At 38.9% G+C, this 21,828-nt stretch overlaps 1 protein-coding gene across 5 annotated transcripts in view; it reads left to right on the top strand.

Moving 5' to 3' along the window:
* The window catches only part of DST (dystonin), a 399,279-nt gene that overhangs the window by 265,275 nt on the left and 112,176 nt on the right, over nucleotides 1-21,828 (top strand). For 4 of the 5 annotated variants that reach the window (XM_087817457.1, XM_087817454.1, XM_087817453.1 and 1 more), the window contains 7 exons: nucleotides 1,174-1,262; nucleotides 2,169-2,304; nucleotides 12,000-12,152; nucleotides 13,811-14,044; nucleotides 14,769-15,035; nucleotides 18,326-18,874; nucleotides 19,905-20,081. In XM_087817457.1, coding sequence (XP_087673583.1) covers nucleotides 1,174-1,262; nucleotides 2,169-2,304; nucleotides 12,000-12,152; nucleotides 13,811-14,044; nucleotides 14,769-15,035; nucleotides 18,326-18,874; nucleotides 19,905-20,081 — 1,605 coding nt within the window. Of the gene's footprint in view, nucleotides 1-1,173; nucleotides 1,263-2,168; nucleotides 2,305-3,381; nucleotides 8,701-8,829; nucleotides 8,980-9,141; nucleotides 9,358-9,538; nucleotides 9,689-10,540; nucleotides 10,775-11,999; nucleotides 12,153-13,810; nucleotides 14,045-14,768; nucleotides 15,036-18,325; nucleotides 18,875-19,904; nucleotides 20,082-21,828 lie in introns of all 5 variants that reach the window. The other variant, XM_087817456.1, reaches the window with a different exon arrangement.

Genomic DNA, 21,828 nt, shown 5'->3' with positions numbered 1-21,828 from the left:
ATACTGTATTTCATATAGTGTGGAAGAAATAAGAAGCTGGAAAGCAATTACATTTGGTGTTTTAAATGCAAAACTTTCAAAGTAATGTTATGCATATATTTAGTTTAAAATACCCCCCCCCCCCCCCGGCCCCAACACTTGTCAAATAGGAAAATAATCACAATACGGACAAGAACTTAGCAAGAGTATCTTGGGAGAACAAGTTTCTTTTGAGAAATGTGAATTATAAACTCTTAGTATTTTCTCATTCTGTAGTTTTAAACTCTCCAAAATATTACTAGATCAGTTTTAGACCTATTGGACATAAAAGTAGACACATACTTTTTTAATGCAGATTGTGGCCTAAATTGCAAATCTCTAATAACACTTGATAAAGGAATTTAAGGCAATTTGACGTGAATAACAAATGTCTTTCAAAATATCAACATGGTCACCTTATTACCTGTAACCTTGAAAAATAGACTTTAAATTGATTCTAAATAGAATACATTGAGGGGAAAGATACACTTACATTGGCCCATCATTTACTCTCATTTCTGCTTTTTTAAAAGGATGGCAATTGATTTCTGATGTTAGATATGCAGAAATGATACATTGAGGAATCGGGACAAAGTGTTGCTTGCTATTTCAAACAGATCAATTTTATTCTTTTGACCATCACAGGCAACTTTTGCAAGTGAAATCTTAGCAATAAAAATTACTTAATCTTGATCTGTAGACATACAGATTACGCTGTCACCATAATTTTTTCGAAAGGAGCATTGATTGTGTCCAGGAGCTTGGGGGAAGGAAGATAGTCATTGGGAGTAGCGTTCTTCATTTGTGTATATTTTTGGGTACAAGGATAACATTTGGCCAGTGCTGAGCCTCTGGCCACTTGAGATGTTAAGGCACTCTTCATTCATGGTTGAGCCAGGACAAATGCGAGAACCATATAATGCTGTATTATTATTTCCTCATGAAATAATAAGGCTTTCCTTAATCATGCATTCTAAATATAAAGTACTCCTCTTATCCAGGCCCTCTTAATCTGATCATGTGTAATGGGTTATTGGCTTGGGTCCCCCAGAAAATAGATATCATTTGGGTCTTGATGAAAACTTGATTCGTTTTAAAAAATTACTGTTGGTTTTTATGACGGCTGAGTTTGAATATGTTTTCCTTACCTTGCAGATTTCGAGTGAAGAAATATTAACCAAAAAGGAACAGTTATCTGAGGCACTTCAAACAATGCAGCTATTTTTGGCTAAACATGGAGACAAGTATGTTGGTTTTCATTAACCTGTTATTCGATGTACGAAAGTGGTCTTAAAAACGTTCAGCAAAATAGAAGATGGTAAATTTTAGTTGAGAGTTTAGAAATGGAACTCAATCACAAATTTACTTAGTAATATAACAACATGAGATGATACATTTAGCAATTTAAGTAATTGTCCTTTTTAGTCACTTTCAGTCTTTCTTTACCAAAAGCCTGAAAGGTACTTATTATCCCCATATATTATTGATAATAAAACAGGCTCAGAGAGGTTAAGGATCAGTAAATAGCTAGTGAATTGTGAAGACTCCAAGCCACGTCTTAATATAAGTAGTAGTGGCTGAGACTTACCTTTTGGAAAATGTGTGTAAATATATTCTTCTGACCATCACAGAAGAATATATTTCTTTCTTTTTTAAAATATGTCTTTATTGATTTTAGAGAGAGGAAGGGAGAGGGGGAGAGAGAGAGAGAGAAACATCAATGTTGAGAGAATCAGATTGATTTCTTCTCTATTCATTCTTTAGTGTCAACAAGTTTCATCTCGAGTAATGGTACCTTATAGTCCCTTTCCCGTGTTGGGACTAACAATGCTAAATTCCTTCTGTCAGATAACAGCTATTGTTATTTTAGAAACGTATATCTGCTGGGGAGGTGCTGATATATTAGTTTACACCCTTTCCTTCAGTCCCTTTTTTTAGGCAAGAGAAGGATTCCTAAATGTGTTCAGGGCCATCCTTAATTTCCATATACAGCCATTCTTAGACCTAAGCAATCTGTATATGAGATTACATTTCGTTTTATGATTGTGTACTCATTTAGAAAAGTATTTTACAAAATCATTGAGCCTAGTACATCGTCTTTATCACTTCAAGATTTGCACTCCTCATTTCATACTTTCTGGTTATTTTAGAATGACAGATGAAGAAAGAAATGAATTAGAAAAACAAATGAAAGCTCTTCAAGAAAGTTATAATTTATTCTTTAGTGATTCTCTGAAACAACTACAAGACTCACAAACCATAGGAGATGTAAAGGTAGAGGAGAAGGTAATATTATTAAAACATGAGGCTATTTCAAGATTCTTAGTTTTATTGCATGATTGTAGCAATGTGTGTCAATGGTAAAGAAATGACCTTGAATTGTGTACATGGGAAAAACATGGAGTTTATGTAAGTATTTGGAGATTTCAGTGTTGTTTATTAAATGCAATCTTACACTTGCTGTCGTTAGTTTCTATGACATCTTAATCTCTGCCTTGCATGGTGAAAGGAAAGAATCATTCATTTTTCTAACTCTTCTCTTTAGAAGCCATTCTTCTACTGCTACATTAGGTATTTTACTAGTGAATATGATGTTATAAAATAGCCTCTGAGTCATCTGTAAAGGTGATGTTGGAGTTTATGGAATTTGTTTGATTTTCAGAGATATCCATGAGCTTTGAGTAACACTGGGCCATATATTATAATGAGGATACCCTAGCATTCTCTATAACAGAAATCACTTAAAATTTGGCCTCCCCTTAAGCTTTTAAAACTTCACAATACATAGTCACAATATTTAACACAATATTCAGTGTTCAAAAAGTTATCTCTGTATTCAATTCCCTTACTCCCTGGAGTACTGTACACACTATTTGTCACATTTTGGGGTTATGTAACAGTTTTTCTGGTTCATCATTTTTGACTATCTGGGAAGAAGTCCGTATGCTGTAAACATCAATAGCATGGGGTTTGATGCTCTCTTTCGTGTTAGTAGACTAATCTCACCCAATTACAGAAAGCATGGTTTGCCTTCTAGGTATGTGTTCTGTTTCCTCACTGTCGTCATTTACTCTGTTGTGTCTTCACTAACCTTGTCAAGGTACACAATATTAAGTTTTCAATTCACAGATGCATGTTGTTTTCAAAGCTTTTATCATATCCTGTGCTGTTGAATAGATCACTGACATAGATCACTTGTGCATTTGAGCTGCCTAACATTCACAGCATTGCCACGCCTTGGTAAGTAGAGGATTTTTATGTTGAAGTGTATTATTTATTTAAAAAAATGCACACTAAGTTTAATGAAATTCTGCCCACCCTTGAATCACAGACTGACCTGAGAATTTTTTATTTTCCTTTCAGCTGGATAAAGTGATTGCAGGCACCATTGATCAGACCACTGGAGAAGTCCTTCCAGTCTTTCAGGCAGTTTTAAGAGGCCTTATTGACTATGACACAGGAATAAGGTTGCTTGAGACACAGCTAATGGTTTCTGGTCTAATTTCACCAGAATTAAGAAAATGCTTTGACCTCAGAGGTGCCAAAAGCCATGGACTCATTGATGAACAAGTTCTGTGCCACCTCAAAGAACTAAATCAAGCAAAGGAGATTATTTCTGCTGTGTCTTCCACCACAATTCCAGTGCTGGATGCTCTGGCTCAAGGCTTGGTATCAGAATCCATGGCCATCAGAGTTCTTGAGATACTGCTTTCCACAGGCTCTCTGGTTATTCCAGTCACAGGAGAACAGTTGACCCTACAGGAGGCTTTCCAACAGAATGTGGTTTCCTCAGCATTATTTTCTAAAGTCTTGGAAAGGCAAAATATGTGCAAAGATCTTATCGATCCATGTACCTCTGAGAAGGTGTCTTTAACGGGTATTATAGAAAGAAGTATTTTACAGGAAAACACTGGATTGCGGCTTCTACCTGTGAGACCACAAGAGGGAGGCAGAATCACATTAAAATGTGGAAGAAACATTAGCATTTTAAGGGCAGCTCATGAAGGTCTCATAGACCGAGAAACCATGTTTAGGTTATTAGGTGCACAGCTTCTTTCGGGAGGTCTGATCCATTGCAACTCTGGTCAGAGAATGACTGTTGAAGAAGCTGTGGCAGAAGGGGTGATTGACAGAGATACTGCTAACAGCATTCTAACATATCAGGTTCAAACCGGTGGGATCATCCACTCAAACCCTGCTAAACGTTTGACTGTAGATGAGGCAGTCCAGTGTGACTTGATAACTTCGAGCAGCGCTCTTTTGGTTCTCGAGGCTCAGCGAGGCTACGTTGGACTCATCTGGCCTCACTCTGGTGAAATATTTCCCACATCTTCTTCCCTGCAGCAAAAGCTGATTACAAATGAACTGGCATACAAAATCCTGAATGGCAGGCAGAAAATAGCTGCTCTTTATATTCCAGAAACTTCTCAAGTCATTGGTTTAGATGTTGCTCAGCAGCTAGGAATTATAGATAATAACACAACATCGATTTTAAAAAGTATAATACTGCCTGATAAAATGCCAGATTTGGGAGATTTAGAAGCTTGTAAGAATGCCAGAAGATGGCTTTCTTTTTGTAAATTCCAACCATCTACAATCCACGATTACAGGCAAGAAGAAGATGCTTTTGATGGAGAAGAGCCAGTGGCAACTCAGAGCTCAGAACAGACTAAAAAATTATTCCTGTCTTACTTGATGATAAATAGCTATATGGATGCAAACACAGGCCAGAGGCTTTTGCTGTACGATGGAGACTTGAATGAGGCTGTTGGTATGCTACTAGAAGGGTGTAGTGCAAAATTTGATGAGGACATGCCCGTAAGAGAATGTCTTGATGTCTTAAGTATCCCTGGTGTATTTCCGAATAATACCCCAAGTAAAGAAATGGATGAAAGCATAACTTCACCAAGTAGTTTTAATAAATGTCATTGTAGAGAACCTAAACATCAAGAAATCCCTGAAAACAGAAAGCATGCCTTAGAAGAAGAGTTTAATGAAATGGGAAATCGTGGTCTCTGTGGATTTTACCAGTCAGAAAACCTCATAAATTTAATAGTAACAGATCATAAAGTTAAGGATTCATCCAGTGTGAATGTTCCCAATTCTATATCCTATTTTACACAGCCTGGACTTGCAGACTCTGAAAATATCCCTAAAAACTGTGGAAATGAAAGTCAAGTTGAAACAAATGAACATGCAGGTGAATGTAGTCATTCTCAAAACATTCAAAACCCTGAAAGTCATTTGATAGCAAATCCTATTGTGAAATCAAAAACTAGTGGAATCTGGGGCTCGAAAGAAACAGAGATGGAAGATAGTAGAGAAGAGGAGTCAGCTATCTTTGACTATTCCCCCAGGCTTAGTGCCTTGTTAAGTCATGATAAATCGAGGAATGATCAGGGAAGTTTTAATGATTTATACACTGCAGAGAGTGATAGAAAGAAATGTGTAGCCCCTACAGTGCCATCCAACGACCAAACCATGTTATTGGGTCCAAGAACGGGAGAAAAATGTCAAGACCATTTTCTAGGAATTGCAGCTATTAACATCAGTTTAAAGGGAGAAGGCTATGACCAGAAATCTTTAAATACTGGTTATAGTGATCCTCAGGTACAATATCACAGTGACAAATACATTTCAGATACTTGTGGGGGAGATGAAAAACTACATGCTATTACTCAACAGAAACCCGAAGACACACAAAATGAGTCCAAAATGCAGGAGTACTCCCATGCCACAACACCAACGGGCGACACCGATCATGCCAGTGCCCCTCCTGTTTGCGGCACAGCGTTGCTTGAAGAAACTGCCGGTGCTGGGGACTATGAAACCTCACCACTGGATGTCAGGCAGGGGGACACAGAAACAGACACTGATAGCGATGATGATTTTTATGATACTCCCTTGTTTGAAGATGATGACCACGATTCTCTGCTCCTTGAAAGTGATGATTGTGATGGTCTGCGACCCGAGGACTATGCCATCCTGCAGAAGGAAAATGATGGAGCTGCCTGGCTGAGCAGTGTTTTTTATGATGTCCAAAAAGAGGTTGAAGATTCTGTGGTGATTCAGGGAGGACTGGTGGATAGTTTAAGAGTGAGGGGGAAAGCACAGTCTTTCCCAGATGATCTCAAAGGTATGGAGGAAGCTGAATTAGATTCTGATGAAAGAGTACATCTCAATTCAGTTGGCTCATCCAAGGCCAATGAACAATTGCTGGAAACCAAATCAGAAGGGGAACGTGCAGATAACCTAGAAGGTGAGGAGTCTGACTTACTGACTGATTATGAAATTGAAGGAAGGAAAGAGAGCGTCAGTGCTTCATTAAAATTTGATGGCACTGGCTGTTGGAGGGGGAGAAAAGACGAAGAATATGTAACTGCACAAGAGTTTAAATCTGATACTGATCATTTCAATTCTATGCAATATGAAGAAAGTTATGGGGACTGTATCTGTGACAGTTATGATCAGGATGACGATAACGATGATGATGATGATGATGGTGATGAAGAAAGAGGAGTAGGAGATGCGAAGGAAAAGTCCATGTGCCAAGATGAGGCTGAAGGCATGGACATCCAGTTGTGTGCTGCCACCACGAATGAAAGGAAACACAGCCATGTAAACCAAAGTAACGATGAAATGATTCTCCTGGGTAAAAAGCACAATTATAGTTCTTTAGAAAAACAGCAAAGTGTAAATGTTTTACAGCTAGAATCAAGTAGTAAAAGTAGCTTAGTTACTGAAAGAGGCAACTTTCCAGAACATACAACTGAGGTGGTGGAAAGAAGCAAAGAAAATCTGTTGAATCCTGAGATGGTCCTTAAGGATATGTTGCTGCCTATCATTAAAGACGCTGAATCAGAACACACCTTTGGCCCTGTAGATATTTTACATAATACTATTATTAGTTTAAGTTCTGATCAAATCATTTGTTCTGAGCCTGATTTAATAGGAAAACCCGCTGAGGAGAGCTGTTTGTCATCTGCAGACGCTGTAACTGATAAAGATCATCAAGGAAATGGAAGAGATGTAATTAAAAAGAGAGATGACAAAAACAATATACTAATAGAAGATGAAACATCAATTCATAAAATGTGCTTAGGTAAAGGAGAAGGGCTTATGGAAGCTCTAGTAGAAGACAATAAACATCTCAAACTTTTGCCTAGTAAAGGTGCAAGGGAGAGTCTTGATTTAGTTAGTAGTCAGGTTCCATTTCCACAGATCACAAACAGTGAAGAACATAATCATAAAGGAAGCCTTAGAAAAGCAACTGTAGCTCTTAAAGATGAACCAAAGAATCTACAAACAATTGTTAGTGAAAGTCCTGTTCCATGTGAGAATCTTGAAGGAATATTAGACTCATCAGTTTCCAAAGAGATTAGTGACATTACTTCAGACACATTGTCTGAAGGGAATACAAGGATTGAGAAAGAATCATTCACTGGTGGACCTGAGAAAGAGCTTGATCTGTTTACTTATTTAAAACATTGTGCAAAAAATGTAAAAGCAAAAGATATACTGAAGCCAAGTGAGGATATCCCAGGTTGTACTCTAATAGCTTCCCCTCCCATGAAAGAACACTTAGAATTAGGAGTTGATAATGCAAAAGAAAAAGCCACCCTTAGTCAGGAAGACTCACATCTAAATGAGATGGTTCAACAGAATTACCTTTGTGCTAAAGAAGGTGCCTCAGAAGGAGGAGCAGAAATTCCTCAGTTCACACCAGAGAGAAATGAAAGCACACGTTCAGCCTTAACTCTTAGAAATGTGGAAGGCCCTGGAATGAGAAACGATAACTCTAGTAACACTGTAAGCACTGACTGCTCATTCTTAGAAATGAACAATAAGAAAGAAATAATTGAGCAACAGCCACGAAAAGAACAAGCCTTGTCTCCAGGATCCCAAGAAAAGGAGGTTCAGATTCCTGATTTATCTCAGGTATTTGTTGAGGATGTAAAGGACATCTTAAAAAGTAGGTTGAAAGAAGGTTACATGAATTCTCAAGAGGTTGGCGAACCTTCAGCCTGTACAGACACTAAAATTTTAATTCAAAGCTTAATTAAAAGGGCTAGCACATCACAGTTGGTAAACGATGCATCTAGTGTACCCAGTGACGACTCTGAGATCAGTGACTGTACTGGAATTTCCCCCATGAATAAACCAGAACTAAGAGCAGAGGGTAGAGATGACCCATTCTGTATTGCAAATCTTCAGCCTGAGCTTCTCCTTGATATACTTAAGCAAAACCAGTATAGCCAAAAAATTACAGGAGCATTTGAATTGATAAAAGAGTTAACTCAGATGGAGTATGATCTAGAGAAGAGAGGTATTACATCCAAACTAGTTCCACTGCAACTTGAAAATATTTTCTATAAGCTGCTTGCCGATGGCTACTCAGACAAAGCAGAACAGGTGGACAACTTGAATCAGAAATCATCTACCACTCCTGAGATGGTGGATGAAAAGCCACCCATTCTTGATGATCTTAAAAGCAAAGAAGGAAACCACGGTTCTCTTAATTTACAAAATATAACAGAAATTGGACCAGAAAACTCTACTGTATGTACATCAGCCTTGTCAAGAGATGAGAAGATGGAAGAGCAATGCAGTGATTTCCCAGACCATTTGGAATGTATTTCAGGCTCGAAAGAAATGACTTCTGAAGATAGCTCAATGGAACAAGTAAGTTGACTTTACATTTCATATGGAAGTAACTGCATGAAACAGTTGGGGAATCATCCCACACATTTTATTTGCTCTAAAGATCTGCAAGAGAGCCTGTTGATTTAAAATGTCCAAATTTGTGTTTAGTTTTCCAGTGAGCTCCAGCAGTGTTTACAGCACACATCAAAAATGCACGAGTATTTGGCTTTGCTTCAGGATATGAAGCCTCCTTTAGACAACCAAGAGTCTCTGGATAACAATCTAGAAACTTTAAAGAACCAGCTTAAACAGTTAGAGGTAAGAATTGTCTGCTGCCTGTTATGGATGGAAGTCGGCTGATGTTAATTTGGAAAAATAAGCAGAGCACTTTACATTTATGTTCTGCATACCAGTTTTATTTGTGTTTGCCACTAAATAGTTCTGGGACATATATATGTTTTGTGTGTGTGTTTTTTGCAGACATTTGAATTGGGATTGGCTCCAATTGCTGTTATTTTAAGAAAAGACATGAAGTTAGCAGAAGACTTTTTAAAGTCTCTTCCCAGTGACTTCCCTAGAGACCATCGTGAGGAACTGAGTGTGAGCCACCACAGTTTAGAGACTGCCTTCTCTTCTCTCAGTGATGTGTCTTCAGAAAGAATGAAACACCTCATGCTCGCTATTGACTGTGAAATGGTAGGTGTCAACACGGTTCACACTGAGATTGAGTTTTGGGGAAAATTTGATTGTTTAAAAATTTAGCTATAAGATAAAGTGTTTTATTTTTAGAGTGTTAAGCCCTTAGAACAGGATCATCATCTGTAGGAATCTGAATTTTAGAAAGGAACAGAAATGAACACACAGTTCTGTTTTCTAGTCAAAACTAGCTGTTTCCCATGAAGAATTTCTGCACAAGCTGGAGTCATTCTCACACTGGATATCAGAGAAGAACAAATCTGTGAAGGACATGGAGACTGTGGTTGCTCAAGACACTGAACATGTAAAGAAAAGTTTAGAGTTTCTCAAGGCAGGTATCAAAATAAGCAAGGCAAAGCACACTTAAAAACCTATGGATTTAATATGACGAATGTTTAGAAAAAATATGACTTTGCTAAAGCTATAAAGGATTATTTCTTTGTCCCTATGACATGTTTGTTCATAGCTGACACAAGTATAAAATAATCACAGCTTCGTGGATGTCATTTTGATGCTATCCCAGCTGGCTTATGAAATTCTTACAACCCCTGGCATGTTGAGATTTGTATTTATGCATTTATTTACATGTTAGTCAAATCCATAATAGTATAAATTAATCCTATAAATATATCATAAGTAGTATTTATGTCATAGTCCATTTTGTCATGCCTTTCCCCCCCAAGTCCTTAATTTGAACAGCATGCCTCATGAATGATAAGTAGGCTGCTGACTTGGGAGTGAGAAAACTGAAATTCTGCCCCACTTAATTTATGTTTCAAATTCCCCATAGTCTCATTTCTGTGTGACCACAATTGCCTGGCTACTATGAATATTAGCAAGCAATATTTTAATGTTAATGTTTTCCTTCAACTTGCTAAATGTACATAAGTTGGATCTTTACCTTTTGTCAGAATTACATTTGAAGTGTGATATGGCAGGCAAGGTTAAAATACTCTTGAGGGGTTATCTTTTTATGTAATACTAATTATCATAGTGTTTAAATGATTTCATCATTACCATTTTTACCAGATGATGAATAGATTTTTGACTAAATAAAATATATCAATAAAACTTTGAGTCCCTTGATATAAGAAGCATATCTTAAAAATAAATATCATTGTTAATATAAACTGTATATTACGGCTTACCTCCCTGTTGGTAATTTGTATCACTTTGTTCACAGAACGTGTTAAAAGACCTTGGGCACACCAAAACACAGCTGGAGACTACTGCCTTTGATGTGCAGTTCTTCATTTCTGAATATGCACAAGATCTATCTCCCAGCCAGAGCAAACAACTGCTGAGGCTCTTAAATACAACTCAGAGGTGTTTTCTTGATGTACAAGAATCAGTCACTACCCAGGTGGAACATTTAGAGGCTCAGTTACAGCTAGAACAAGATCTTGATGATCAGAAGGTTTGCCTTTCTTTGTGGATTCTTTGCATATAGTTGTGTGTGAAAACTGTAATGTAGATACCTGGGTATTATGGCATGATAGGAAAGATTTTTCTGGAAACGCAATTAATGGACAGGGTATAATGTAGAGATTCTACAATATAGAATAATATTGCTTTCCATAATAATGTTATAATTCATTGATTTTAATTTTCATGACTCTAAAACTACTGCTTTGAGGGGAGAGTCTTCACTTTTTTTCTAGGAGCAGGATATGTAGATGCACTCAGAAATTTCAAGGGATAGATTGATGAACGTATGAATGAAGAAGTTAAGGGTATCTTTGTCCTCTAGGAGGCAGTGTGCCACAGCAGTTCTGAGCAGGGCCCTGGGGCCAGACTGCCTCAGTTTACATCCCAGCTGCACCACACACTCATTGTGTGAGCTAGGGCAAGTCACTTATCCACAGTTTTCTCACTGGTAAATTAGAAATAGTAACAGTGCTTACCTGGTAGTATTGTGAGCATTGATAAAATAATGACTGTAGAACACTCAGTACCTTGCCCAGCAGGTGTTAGGCTCCTAGTAAACATGATCTATGGCTATAAGATGAATAAACTAGTGTGTGTGTGTGTGTGTGTGTGTGTGTAATAGGAAAATGAAAGATGCAAGTAATTGACTTATGAAATAAATCTCTTAGAAAAAATTATATTAGAGTGCAGCATCCAATAGCAGTCAATAATGAACAAAGAGGTGGGAATGGAATTAGACATAGTGAATAAGTAAAACTATTGCATGCGATGTTCTTTTTATTATTTCTTGAAGCGCCCAGGCATTGTCTCTAGCATGATAACCTATATGCACATGTCAAATATATTAACAGACAAGTCACGACTAACTTCTGTTTTGATATCCTTTTACAGAATTAATTGTGTGTCGCAGGTTTCAAGAGCTTAAGAAAATGGAATGTTTCTTCCTGTCGGTCAGAAGTTCCATCTCTTACATATGTGCATGGCCAGTATTCTTTTGAGCAGTTTCATCCAAACATGATCTCTCTCCTTGTAAATGGGACAGGCTCTTACTTTCTGTGTCACCTTGCTCAATTTGTACCCCACTGCTATCATGTTTACAGCATACTCAGAAAGCTTATTTAGAGGAAACTTGCAAAATGTATTCTAATAAGGAGCTGTCACAATCGTGAGTTTATGACCACCATTTAAGATGCTTTGGTTTTGTTCCACTGTAGATCGTGGCAGAGCGTCAGCAGGAGTACAAAGAAAAGCTCCAAGGGATATGTGATCTCCTTACCCAAACGGAAAACCGCCTGATTGGGCACCAGGAAGCCTTCGTGATTGGAGATGGCACAGTCGAGTTAAAGAAGTATCAGTCCAAGCAAGAGGTAGAATTTGATTTTGCATCAGTAGTTCTTTGTTTTGATATTACGTTCCATTACTGTTAATTGGAAAGCAGTTAGGATTATTGAAAAATAGCAGTCATTTCAGCTTTTCTGAGGCAAGGCTTACCTAGATGCCCCTGTGCATCCTGAGCTATAGACTTTATACTAAGAGTTACATTAGCAACTTCAAGCAAGACAAATAATTTTCTTGAATTTTTTTTTGGTGTGTGTGAAATACTGAGTGGAGGAGATATAAAGGAGGTTTGATAGTGGAAATACCTTGTGTGATAAGTTAAAACTTGGATCCATTTCAGGCCAACCACTCACTTTCACATCAGGTGAAATAGCCATCAGTTTGGGTCCTTTTTCTTTTTTTAGCTCTTCCTTATTTCTTTCATCTTCCTTTGCAATTTGCCCCTTTTCATCGAAGGGACAAATGGTAATGGGAGGGACCGATAAAGATATCTTAATTTTGATGTCAGAAGAGAAAACATTCTCATTGTAACTATCTAGCTCTTGGTCCAAATCCCAGATACTACACATTGTTAGCTTTATAATTTAATCTTTTCGAGCCTCAGTTTCTTCATTGGTCATAATTCCATTGCTGTGTTATTGTAAAAGTTAAGTAAATATTGTGTGTGAAGTTACTTGCATAGTTAATGTCACAATGCTCTGGTTCAGTAAGCATCTCTTTCAATTCGAATATTCAGAAAAATTTGAGGAGTCTTGAAAGTATAGAAAAATAATATGAAAGCTCAAACATAGTGCAATATAGAGAATTAAAACGCCAAATAAAGGAGGAAAAGGGAAAAATACATAGAGAAATCTGAATGGAGGAAAGTTGTTACTGCTGAAAAGAGTACTTTTTTCTGTTTTTAAAAAAGAAAAAAGTTCTTTTTCTTTTTTCTTTATTGATTTCAGAGAGAGGAAGGAAGATAGAGAGAGAGAGAGAAACATCGATGATGAGAGAGTCATTGATCGGCTGCCTCCTGCACACCCTCACTGGGCATTGAGTCGGAAACCCAGGCATGTGCCCTGACCGGGAATCGAACCTTGATCTCCTGGATCCCAGGTCGACGCTCAACCACTGAGGCACGCCAGCCGGGCTGAGGAGAGTTCTTAATATTGATCTTAACAGCTGGGGCAAAGAAGCAAACAGTCCATGTTATGGAGCTCTGGTGTTTAGAAGAAGAGATTATCTTTGTACAAAAATTATTTTAGGAACAACTTAGCTCATAACTTAGAGAACTATCTGTTTTTATCTTGAGAAGCAGATATGCATTAAAAAAATGAATGTTTAGAAACAGAATAAATAATATGGTCATGTATTTAAAAACTTTTATGACTGTGCTCACAAAACATGAAAAATCTGGTATGTGCATATTTATATAGATTATATACTGAATGCTTCATTGTTTTCAACAAACCACGTCTCTTTGTTACACATGAAAATCTCATATCTTTCTTTAATGCTGTTTGAGATTTCAGATTATATTAAGTATTCTGATTTAAGTAAACCCACTGAAATTAACATACTGAGTATGCATTTGCAGTCTGTATGTGCTGGACTCTCCTTTGCTCAGCCCCTCTTTTAGAATTACAACTTTGGAAAAATTAAATAGGTAGTAATTAATAAGATTTTTTTCCCTTTGTGTTATAAGGAATTACAGAAAGATATGCAAGGAAGTGCACAGGCATTGGCAGAAATAGTGAAAAACACAGAGAACTTCTTAAAAGAGAACGGCGAAAAGCTGTCACGAGAAGATCGGGCTTTGATTGAAGAGAAACTCAGTGAAGCTAAGATAAAGTGTGAACAACTTAATTTGAAGGCAGAACAGTCGAAAAAGGAGCTGGAGAAAGCTGTGACGACAGCTATCAAGGAGGAGACTGAAAAGGTCCTTATTCAGTTATGTGGTGCACTGTTGCTTTGTTGAAAGTGATTAGGGTGACAGCTCCTAGATTCATTAAGCGAGGTCCGGCCGTGCTAACCAATGACTGGCACCAGGGACTAGAATTCTGGGTCTCCACATTTGTAATTGACCAAATACTACAAAACGTTTAAAGAGTTGGCTTTGCTTCACTTTTCTAAAAAGTTTAAGTGGGATTTTGAGACTTTCTACTTGTGTAGTGTGTGGGGACTCATTAATTGCTATAGTTAAAATTTTGGAATGTATTTTCAAGAACAGTGGAAGCTTCTAAGTAACTTCATATTCCTCTAAGGTTTAATTTCACTGTGTTCAGTTTTTTGTTGTTTTTTTAAAATCTATGTCTTTATTGATTTCAGAGAGAGGAAGGGAGGGGGAGAGAGAGAGAGACACGTCAATGATGAGAGAGTCATTGATTGGCTGCCTCCTGCACGCCCCCTGCCGGGGATTGAGCCCGCAACCCCGGCATATGACCTGACCAGGAATCGAACCTGATCTTCTGGATCCTAAGTCGATGCTCACCTGCTGAGCCACGCCCGGCCAGGCAATGTGTTCAGTTTTCAATGCATGTCAGTTTTTAGTATGCCCACTCTAATTTTAAATGACCTAATTATTTACTTTTGGGATGCCTTAAAACGAACACCTCCACCTGTATCCAGAGCACCCATTGTCGTCTCCCCTCCGCACCTCCCAGGTTGCAGCGGTGAAGCAGCTGGAGGAGAGCAAAACCAAAATAGAAAACCTTTTGGACTGGTTGTCAAATGTTGACAAAGACTCAGAAAGGGTAGGGATACAACAGAAACAGGTGATTGAACAGAATGGGACTCATTTCCAAGAAGGTGACAGCACGTCGGCAATTGGAGAAGACGACGAAGTCAATGGTAACCTGTTGGAAACGGATGTTGATGGGCCAGTTGGAACCACTGAGGAGAATCTGAACCAGCAATACCAGAAAGTTAAGGTGGGTTGTCTTCAGCATAATGATGTTGTGAACTTCTGTTGTCAGGTGTGTAAAGATAGAAACAACTTGGCACAGGAGTTATCTTTTCAAACCTCAATGACCGTATGACCGGTCATTGAGAGTAAGGTCTTTCTTTTCTGGTTCATCATTATGTAAAATATAAATTGTGAGAATTCTAAGCAAATCAGAAACAACAAGAAATTGTTAGATATGGCATTCTGTAGGTGAAGCGGGGTGATAAGGAATTAATAGAAATAATAATAATAAAGCTAAGATTTACAGAGCAGTTACATGGGCCAGGCACTCTGCTAAGCTTTTCTCATTTTAACCCGTTTCGTTCTCCCAGCTACTCTCTTTCTGAGGTTCAATTATCCTCAGTTTACAGATGGGGAAACTACAACTTACAGAAGGAAAGTCACTTGCCCAAAGAGACACGTTTAGTAAGGGATGGAGTTAGGATTTAAAACAAGGCCGTGAGCTCAGCCACTCTGCGAACTTCTAACCCATGTTCCTAACCAGCTTGCTGGTCTCTCTAACCCATGTTCCTAGACCAGCTTGCTGGTCTCTCTAACCCATGTTCCTAACCAGCTTGCTGGTCTCTCTAACCCATGTTCCTAGACCAGCTTGCTGGTCTCTCTAACCCATGTTCCTAACCAGCTTGCTGGTCTCTCTAACCCATGTTCCTAACCAGCTTGCTGGTCTCTCTAACCCATGTTCCTAGACCAGCTTGCTGGTCTCTCTAACCCATGTTCCTAACCAGCTTGCTGGTCTCTCTAACCCATGTTCCTAACCAGCTTGCTGGTCTCTCTAACCCATGTTCCTAGACCAGCTTGCTGGTCTCTCTAACCCATGTTCCTAGACCAACTTGAATGTTCTCTCTGAGCCTCAGCCCCTCTATGTAGTGAATGCTAGTGTTGAGCAGAGGAATGGGAGCCCTTCCAAAAATTCACTGCATGTGGAAATCAAAGCTCACATTAATGCTACTATAGGAGCAGAAGAACTTTTGAAAACCATTTTCAAGTGTCACATAACTGATCATTTTTTTTCAGTGTTTGGCTTTTGGTAATGAGAGGACTGGGCTTTAGGAAGGTTTGTGTTCTATGTGTTTTCCTCCAGGTTGGAGTTTTTGGAATAGAATTCTCTCTCTGCAGTTCTTATGTTACAGAAAATATAAGTTAAACCAGAAGGGTAGAAGTATTTACTTTATTACAGTATCAAGGAGCAACTACATGACTTTATTATAATTGTGTCATAATGAAAAAAATCTAATAAATTCCTAAAGGGTTATGAATCAGGTAAAAAGAAGTCAGGAAAGATTAGTAGCTTGACCCAAGTAGTAAAACATACCAGTGGGTAGACGCAAACATATAGATGCTTCATAGGAAAGCCTTTGTGTTAGCCACAGCATGATGTTTGCCTTCGAATCTTTTAACTTCTAAGAATATGAGATTCTGAAAGTGCTTTAGAAATTCCTACTCTGCTGGTAGAGTGGAGAGCTGGCCCCAGGGCCTGATCAGGGCTCTGTGTCTAGCTCTCTGTCTGTACCACCTGTCCCGGGCCAAGCCCTTGTCCTATAGCCTGCGTTTTCTCATTTATAAAAAGAAGACATTGGATCAGATAATTTACGAAGTATTTTATACGTCCATACAACCTACTATGTGCAGAAGACCATCTGGAGGGTAGTATATGAATATAATTCAAATATCAAAGACTTAGCCTGCGGGAGAAAACTTATTAAGACAAAAGTATTTGTCATTTGCCTACAGTGTGGCAGACACTGTTCTAGACAGTGAGGATACAAATATTAATGAGTCTGTTCTCAGCTGACTGATTGGGATCGGACTTGTAAGAAAACAGTTGCCCTACAGCAATGCTTCTCAGTCCTTTTTAGTTCATGGCATATATTTGGCTGCCATGTGCCAGCACTGTTCTAGGTACCTGGGGTTCCCCAGTGAGCAAAATAAATGCCTTGTCCCGGTGCATGCATACTAGGTGGTAAGGGTGATGGGGCAGGCAATAAAGAACTAAATCCTATGGGAGGTTAGGAGGTAACTTTTTGGTAAGAGAGGAATGTTGAGTTGGATCTGGGTGGTTGAGTGTGGGGTTGGGGGCCAATTTTCAGAGTTAAATAGGATCGTTGGAGTAGACTACAATGGGAAGATGGGATTTATGCAAAGACTTCAAGAACATGGGGGGGTTGCCAAGCAGATGTGTGAGGGAAGAGCTGTTTTCAGGCAGGAGAACAACGAGATAAAGGTCCAAAAGTGTCTAACGCGGTGGGGGTGGAGGTAGGGGCCAGAGAGCCTGGAGTGCTTGGCGTGGAGTGGGAAAGGACCAGTTCACAGCAAGAGCACATTTGGCTGCATGTAAACCAGTATAAGAAATGTGGGAAATTGCCTTCAGGGATTATTATTGTTTTGGTCATATTTGCATGGCGTATTGGGATGAATGGCAGAAGCTGCTTCTGGCTGGAGAGCAGGGGACTCTAGGCCCTGAAGCCCCCCAGCTTCCATGAAGGCTGGGTTAATTAATTGCCAGCTCTGCACACTGGTGACGTTTTACAGCACTCCCGCTGGAAGCCCTGCTCTCTGCCTTCAGAGTGGATTGTAATCCCTGGCCAGTGTTAGGCTTTCTGGGAAGTGTTCTACATATGTGATGTCATGAACTTTCAGCAAACCTGTGACATGTACGGGTCAGTAAAACTAGTAGCTGCAATATTTTCTTATTATGTGTTCGTCTAACTTCATTGGGCTTCTTTTGGTGTATATTGTTCTTGCTTAATTACTGTCATAGTGCTTTTATAAGTTTAAAATTACAATTATTTTTCTATTTAACTGTCCTTTTAGGATCATTTCATAATTAAAAATATGATACTCATTTGTCCAGTAATTCTGTAAAGGCATTAGCAGTCTCTTTACGGTGTTGTGAGGAAGTAGTGAATAAAATGAGATCTGACTGTAGATGCTTGTTTTAGAATTGGGAGAGAAATCTGTGATATTTTTTCCGAAGTTTCTCAACAATAGTACTGTCCTATGTGATTATATAAACACTTTCAAGAGAAGATTGGAAATCTTAAAAATAAGATTAGAGTGCTTGAAATGTAGCTTTTGCTATTCTGAAAGTCACCAACAAAAGGCAGATACTGTGCATCTTGAAAAGGTTAATGAGAAGCAAGTTGTCTGTCTGTGGATCATTGAAGTCTGTAGGTCCTGAGGCAACAGAGAGCTCCCCGTGGCCTCAGGGTAACCCCGTCCCTGCTTTCAAGTTACAGCGGATCTGTTCCCATGCAGGCCCAGCACGAGAAGATCGTCTCTCAGCACCAAGCCGTCCTCATGGCCACTCAGTGTGCACAAGCCTTGTTGGAGAAGCAGGGTCACTATCTCTCCCCCGAGGAAAAAGAGAAACTGCAGAAGAACATGAAGGAACTGAAAGCGCATTACGAGACTGCCCTGGCCGAGTCGGAAAAGAAAATGAAGCTAACGCATTCTCTGCAGGAGGAATTGGAGAAGTTCGATGCTGACTACGGCGAGTTTGAGCACTGGCTGCAGCAGTCGGAACAAGAACTGGAAAACCTGCAGGCAGGGGCGGATGACTTCAGTGGTTTAATGACCAAGCTGAAGAGGCAGAAGAGCTTCTCAGAAGATGTTATTTCCCACAAAGGGGACTTGAGGTACATCACAATTTCTGGAAACAGGGTGTTAGAAGCAGCCAAGTCTTGCAGCAAAAGAGATGGCGGGGGCAAGGCCGACCAGGATAACACCGACACTTCTGCTGCTCACAGAGAAGTCCAGAGCAAACTGGATCTTGCTACTGATCGCTTCAGGTCTCTCTACTCTAAGGTAATTTGATTTTGATTTTTTTAAGGGGAAGATCAATCTGTGATTATAGTTTTTATTCTAACCTCTTCACTTTTTGTTTTGAAATTAGAAGCGAGAAACCTAAAAACTGAAGCAGGGAAAAGAAGGTAGTGTTATCCTATTTACCTCAGAAAAATGTGTTTCAAGTTCAAGGAGCCTGAAGTTATAGTTAGTTTTGAGTGATTTCTAGGCAGCTCCAACTCTAAAACTCAGTAATACCCAGTTACCCAGTTTGACCACCGGGTGGCGTTTATGGTTTGTCTCCAAGCAAACAGTGGCTTGTTCATTTTTGCAGCCTCTCAAGCTTGAGAACTCGTTTTATCTCAGATTATTCCCTTCACAAATACTGCAAGTGTTTGTTTTACAGATATATTTCATCAGTGTGTTACTTTAATACTTAACAACTCACAGACGGTTTCATCTTATTTATTCCCAAGGAAAATAGTTTTAAAAAAACCCGAAAACTGTAAGAAAACAGTTCCCTGTTTAGTATATAAGCTGAACAGACTGACCAAGTTGCACAAATGATTTGAAGAGCATCATTGACTCTTGGCTTTGGCTTCATTCTGATGTAGATTATTTGCCCTCCTTGTGTTAATTAATCTTGTGTGATGTATAGAAGCGATTCACTAAGGACGTTGAAAATCTTCCCATCACATACACATCTAGACACGTGGCGTGTAAAACTCAGTGGGAATGTGCCTTGGAAGATCTGCCTTCTCCAATAATTTATATCCAAATCCTTCATTCTGGATCAAGACTCAGCCCTTGAAAAGATATTTGCAAATGGGTGTATATTTGCAAGTGGGTGTATATTTTTATGGTATTTTTTGACTTTGTTAGAAGATGTTTCTCCATATAAAGGAGAAAAGTCTTAGCCCTACAGTTTAAACTCATATTGGTTGAAGTCTGGTGCTTTCTAAGTTGTAGAACTTATAGGTTCTAAGGTTATTTGACACAAATTAAAATAGTAGATTTTAATTCACCACCATTTTTCTCTTGATCTTTTTAGTGCAGTGTCCTTGGGAATAATCTTAAAGATCTGGTGGATAAATACCAACACTATGAAGACGCCTCATGTGGACTTCTTTCTGAGCTCCAGGCCTGCGAGACCACAGCCAGCAAACACTTATCTGAACCCATTGCCGTGGACCCTAAAAACCTGCAAAGGCAGTTAGAAGACACCAAGGTAAAAAGGGAGAGAAGAAAGAGACCCAACCTTTCAATGGCCTTACTGAAAACCTCTTACTTTCCCACAGTTTTGTGATAGTTCGCCCTAAGGAAGGGGGCAAAGGATAGAAAAAGTATATTTATCTCTCTAGAGAGAGTTATAGCTTTAGTTCTCAACAGTCCATTTATTTCTCTTTCTAATGAGATTGTGTTTTCTACTGCAGTTTAACTGGATTGACATTGCTGTTATGGCTTATTACCGGCATCCCACCACTCCCCTTTCCACAAGCAAAAACCAATATTGTCTGGGCCACTTGTTTATCTTTCTACATATTTATTCTGTCTATTGTTTTTCTCCACCATTAGAATTAAACTCCATGAGGGCAGATGTTTTCGTTTATTTCGTTCATTGCTCTATCCCCAGCACCTAGAATAGGACCTGGCCCATCCTAGGTACTCAGTAAATGTTTAAGAATGAACAGGTAGAAGGGAAGAAGGGATGTCACTGTCACGTGTGGGTCTGAGGACCAGGATTGGTATTCCTATTGAGTACTCCCATGATTCATAGAGATACAAGCTTTCGTTATTACCTAGCACAGTTCTCAAAAAGTGACTGGCTCTTTAAAAAATGCAGGCTTGAGGTAGGAATTGCATAATTGTGGAGGTCTCATTCATACCCACAGCCGCAAGGAGACTCTCTGTTTCTTAAATTTAAACCATATTTTAACATCTTAATGTAAAGGGAGGTAATTATTTTAAATTTATTTGTATTGAATTTATTGGGGTAACATTGGTTAATAAAATTATATAGGTTTGAGGTATACAGTTCTACAGTACATCATCTGTATATTGTATTGTGTGTTTACTGCCCAAAGTCAAGCCTCCTTCCATCTCCATTTATTCCCCTTTACCCTCTATGGGGAGATAATTTTTTAAGTATCTTAGTCGTATCCCATATGACCAATAATTTTGAGTTTGAAAGTTTAATTTTCTAAATCTATTCTGTGATTGCATTCAGCAGATGAGTAGCAGTATTATTGCTGCTATAGCTAGAAAGTAAACACTGTATTGCCAGTTAAACAACTACCTTTCAGAATTTAGTTGCATCGGTTAGTTACGGAATTAAAAATCATTGCTGTGCTGTGAGCAAGGAGAACAGGTACCCTGCCAAGTGAGCCTAACATTAGGTATTGCCTGAGACTGGTGACTTCTGGCTGGAAGAAAGCTAAGTCACACCTTGGGGTGAATGTGGCAGCTTAAGACCGAAGCAGAGAAGGGGGATAGAAGCAAGGGGTGAGAGGAGGGAGGAGACACGTGGGCAGGTAGGAGGGTGGTGGCCCTGCTTTTTTCCTGGCTGGAGAAGTTACCTGTTCCTCCATAAGGCACCAGGGAAATATCTAGGGCCAGGTCGGCTTTCCTTCATTGATGTAGCCACCTTCCTTTGGATGTACATTTTTTGTTGTCATTTTCCCCCTCTTTGTTTGGTTTTATTTCTCTCTCTCTTTCCCACAAGCACAGGAACAGACCTATCTTAATTAAGTTTCTGATTCTCACTTGATAACTTGTCCAAGGACAGTGTATGTGGGAGGGTCAGAGGAGATGCTATTATATAAAAACTATTATTTTGGTAGGAAATGACAATAGCTTAAGATAATTATTAGGATTGCCTACATTTAATTATGTAGTTAGCTGTTTTTAGTATAGGAAAATATATAAACTAGAAATAACACATTGTAAGTTGGATGTGTATTAGGAAACAGATTATA

The sequence above is a fragment of the Miniopterus natalensis genome, chromosome 5, assembly GCF_054644295.1.
Source record: "Miniopterus natalensis isolate mMinNat1 chromosome 5, mMinNat1.hap1, whole genome shotgun sequence".
Classification (NCBI taxonomy): Eukaryota; Metazoa; Chordata; class Mammalia; order Chiroptera; family Miniopteridae; genus Miniopterus; species Miniopterus natalensis.
This window is presented reverse-complemented; position numbering and strand designations above follow the sequence as displayed.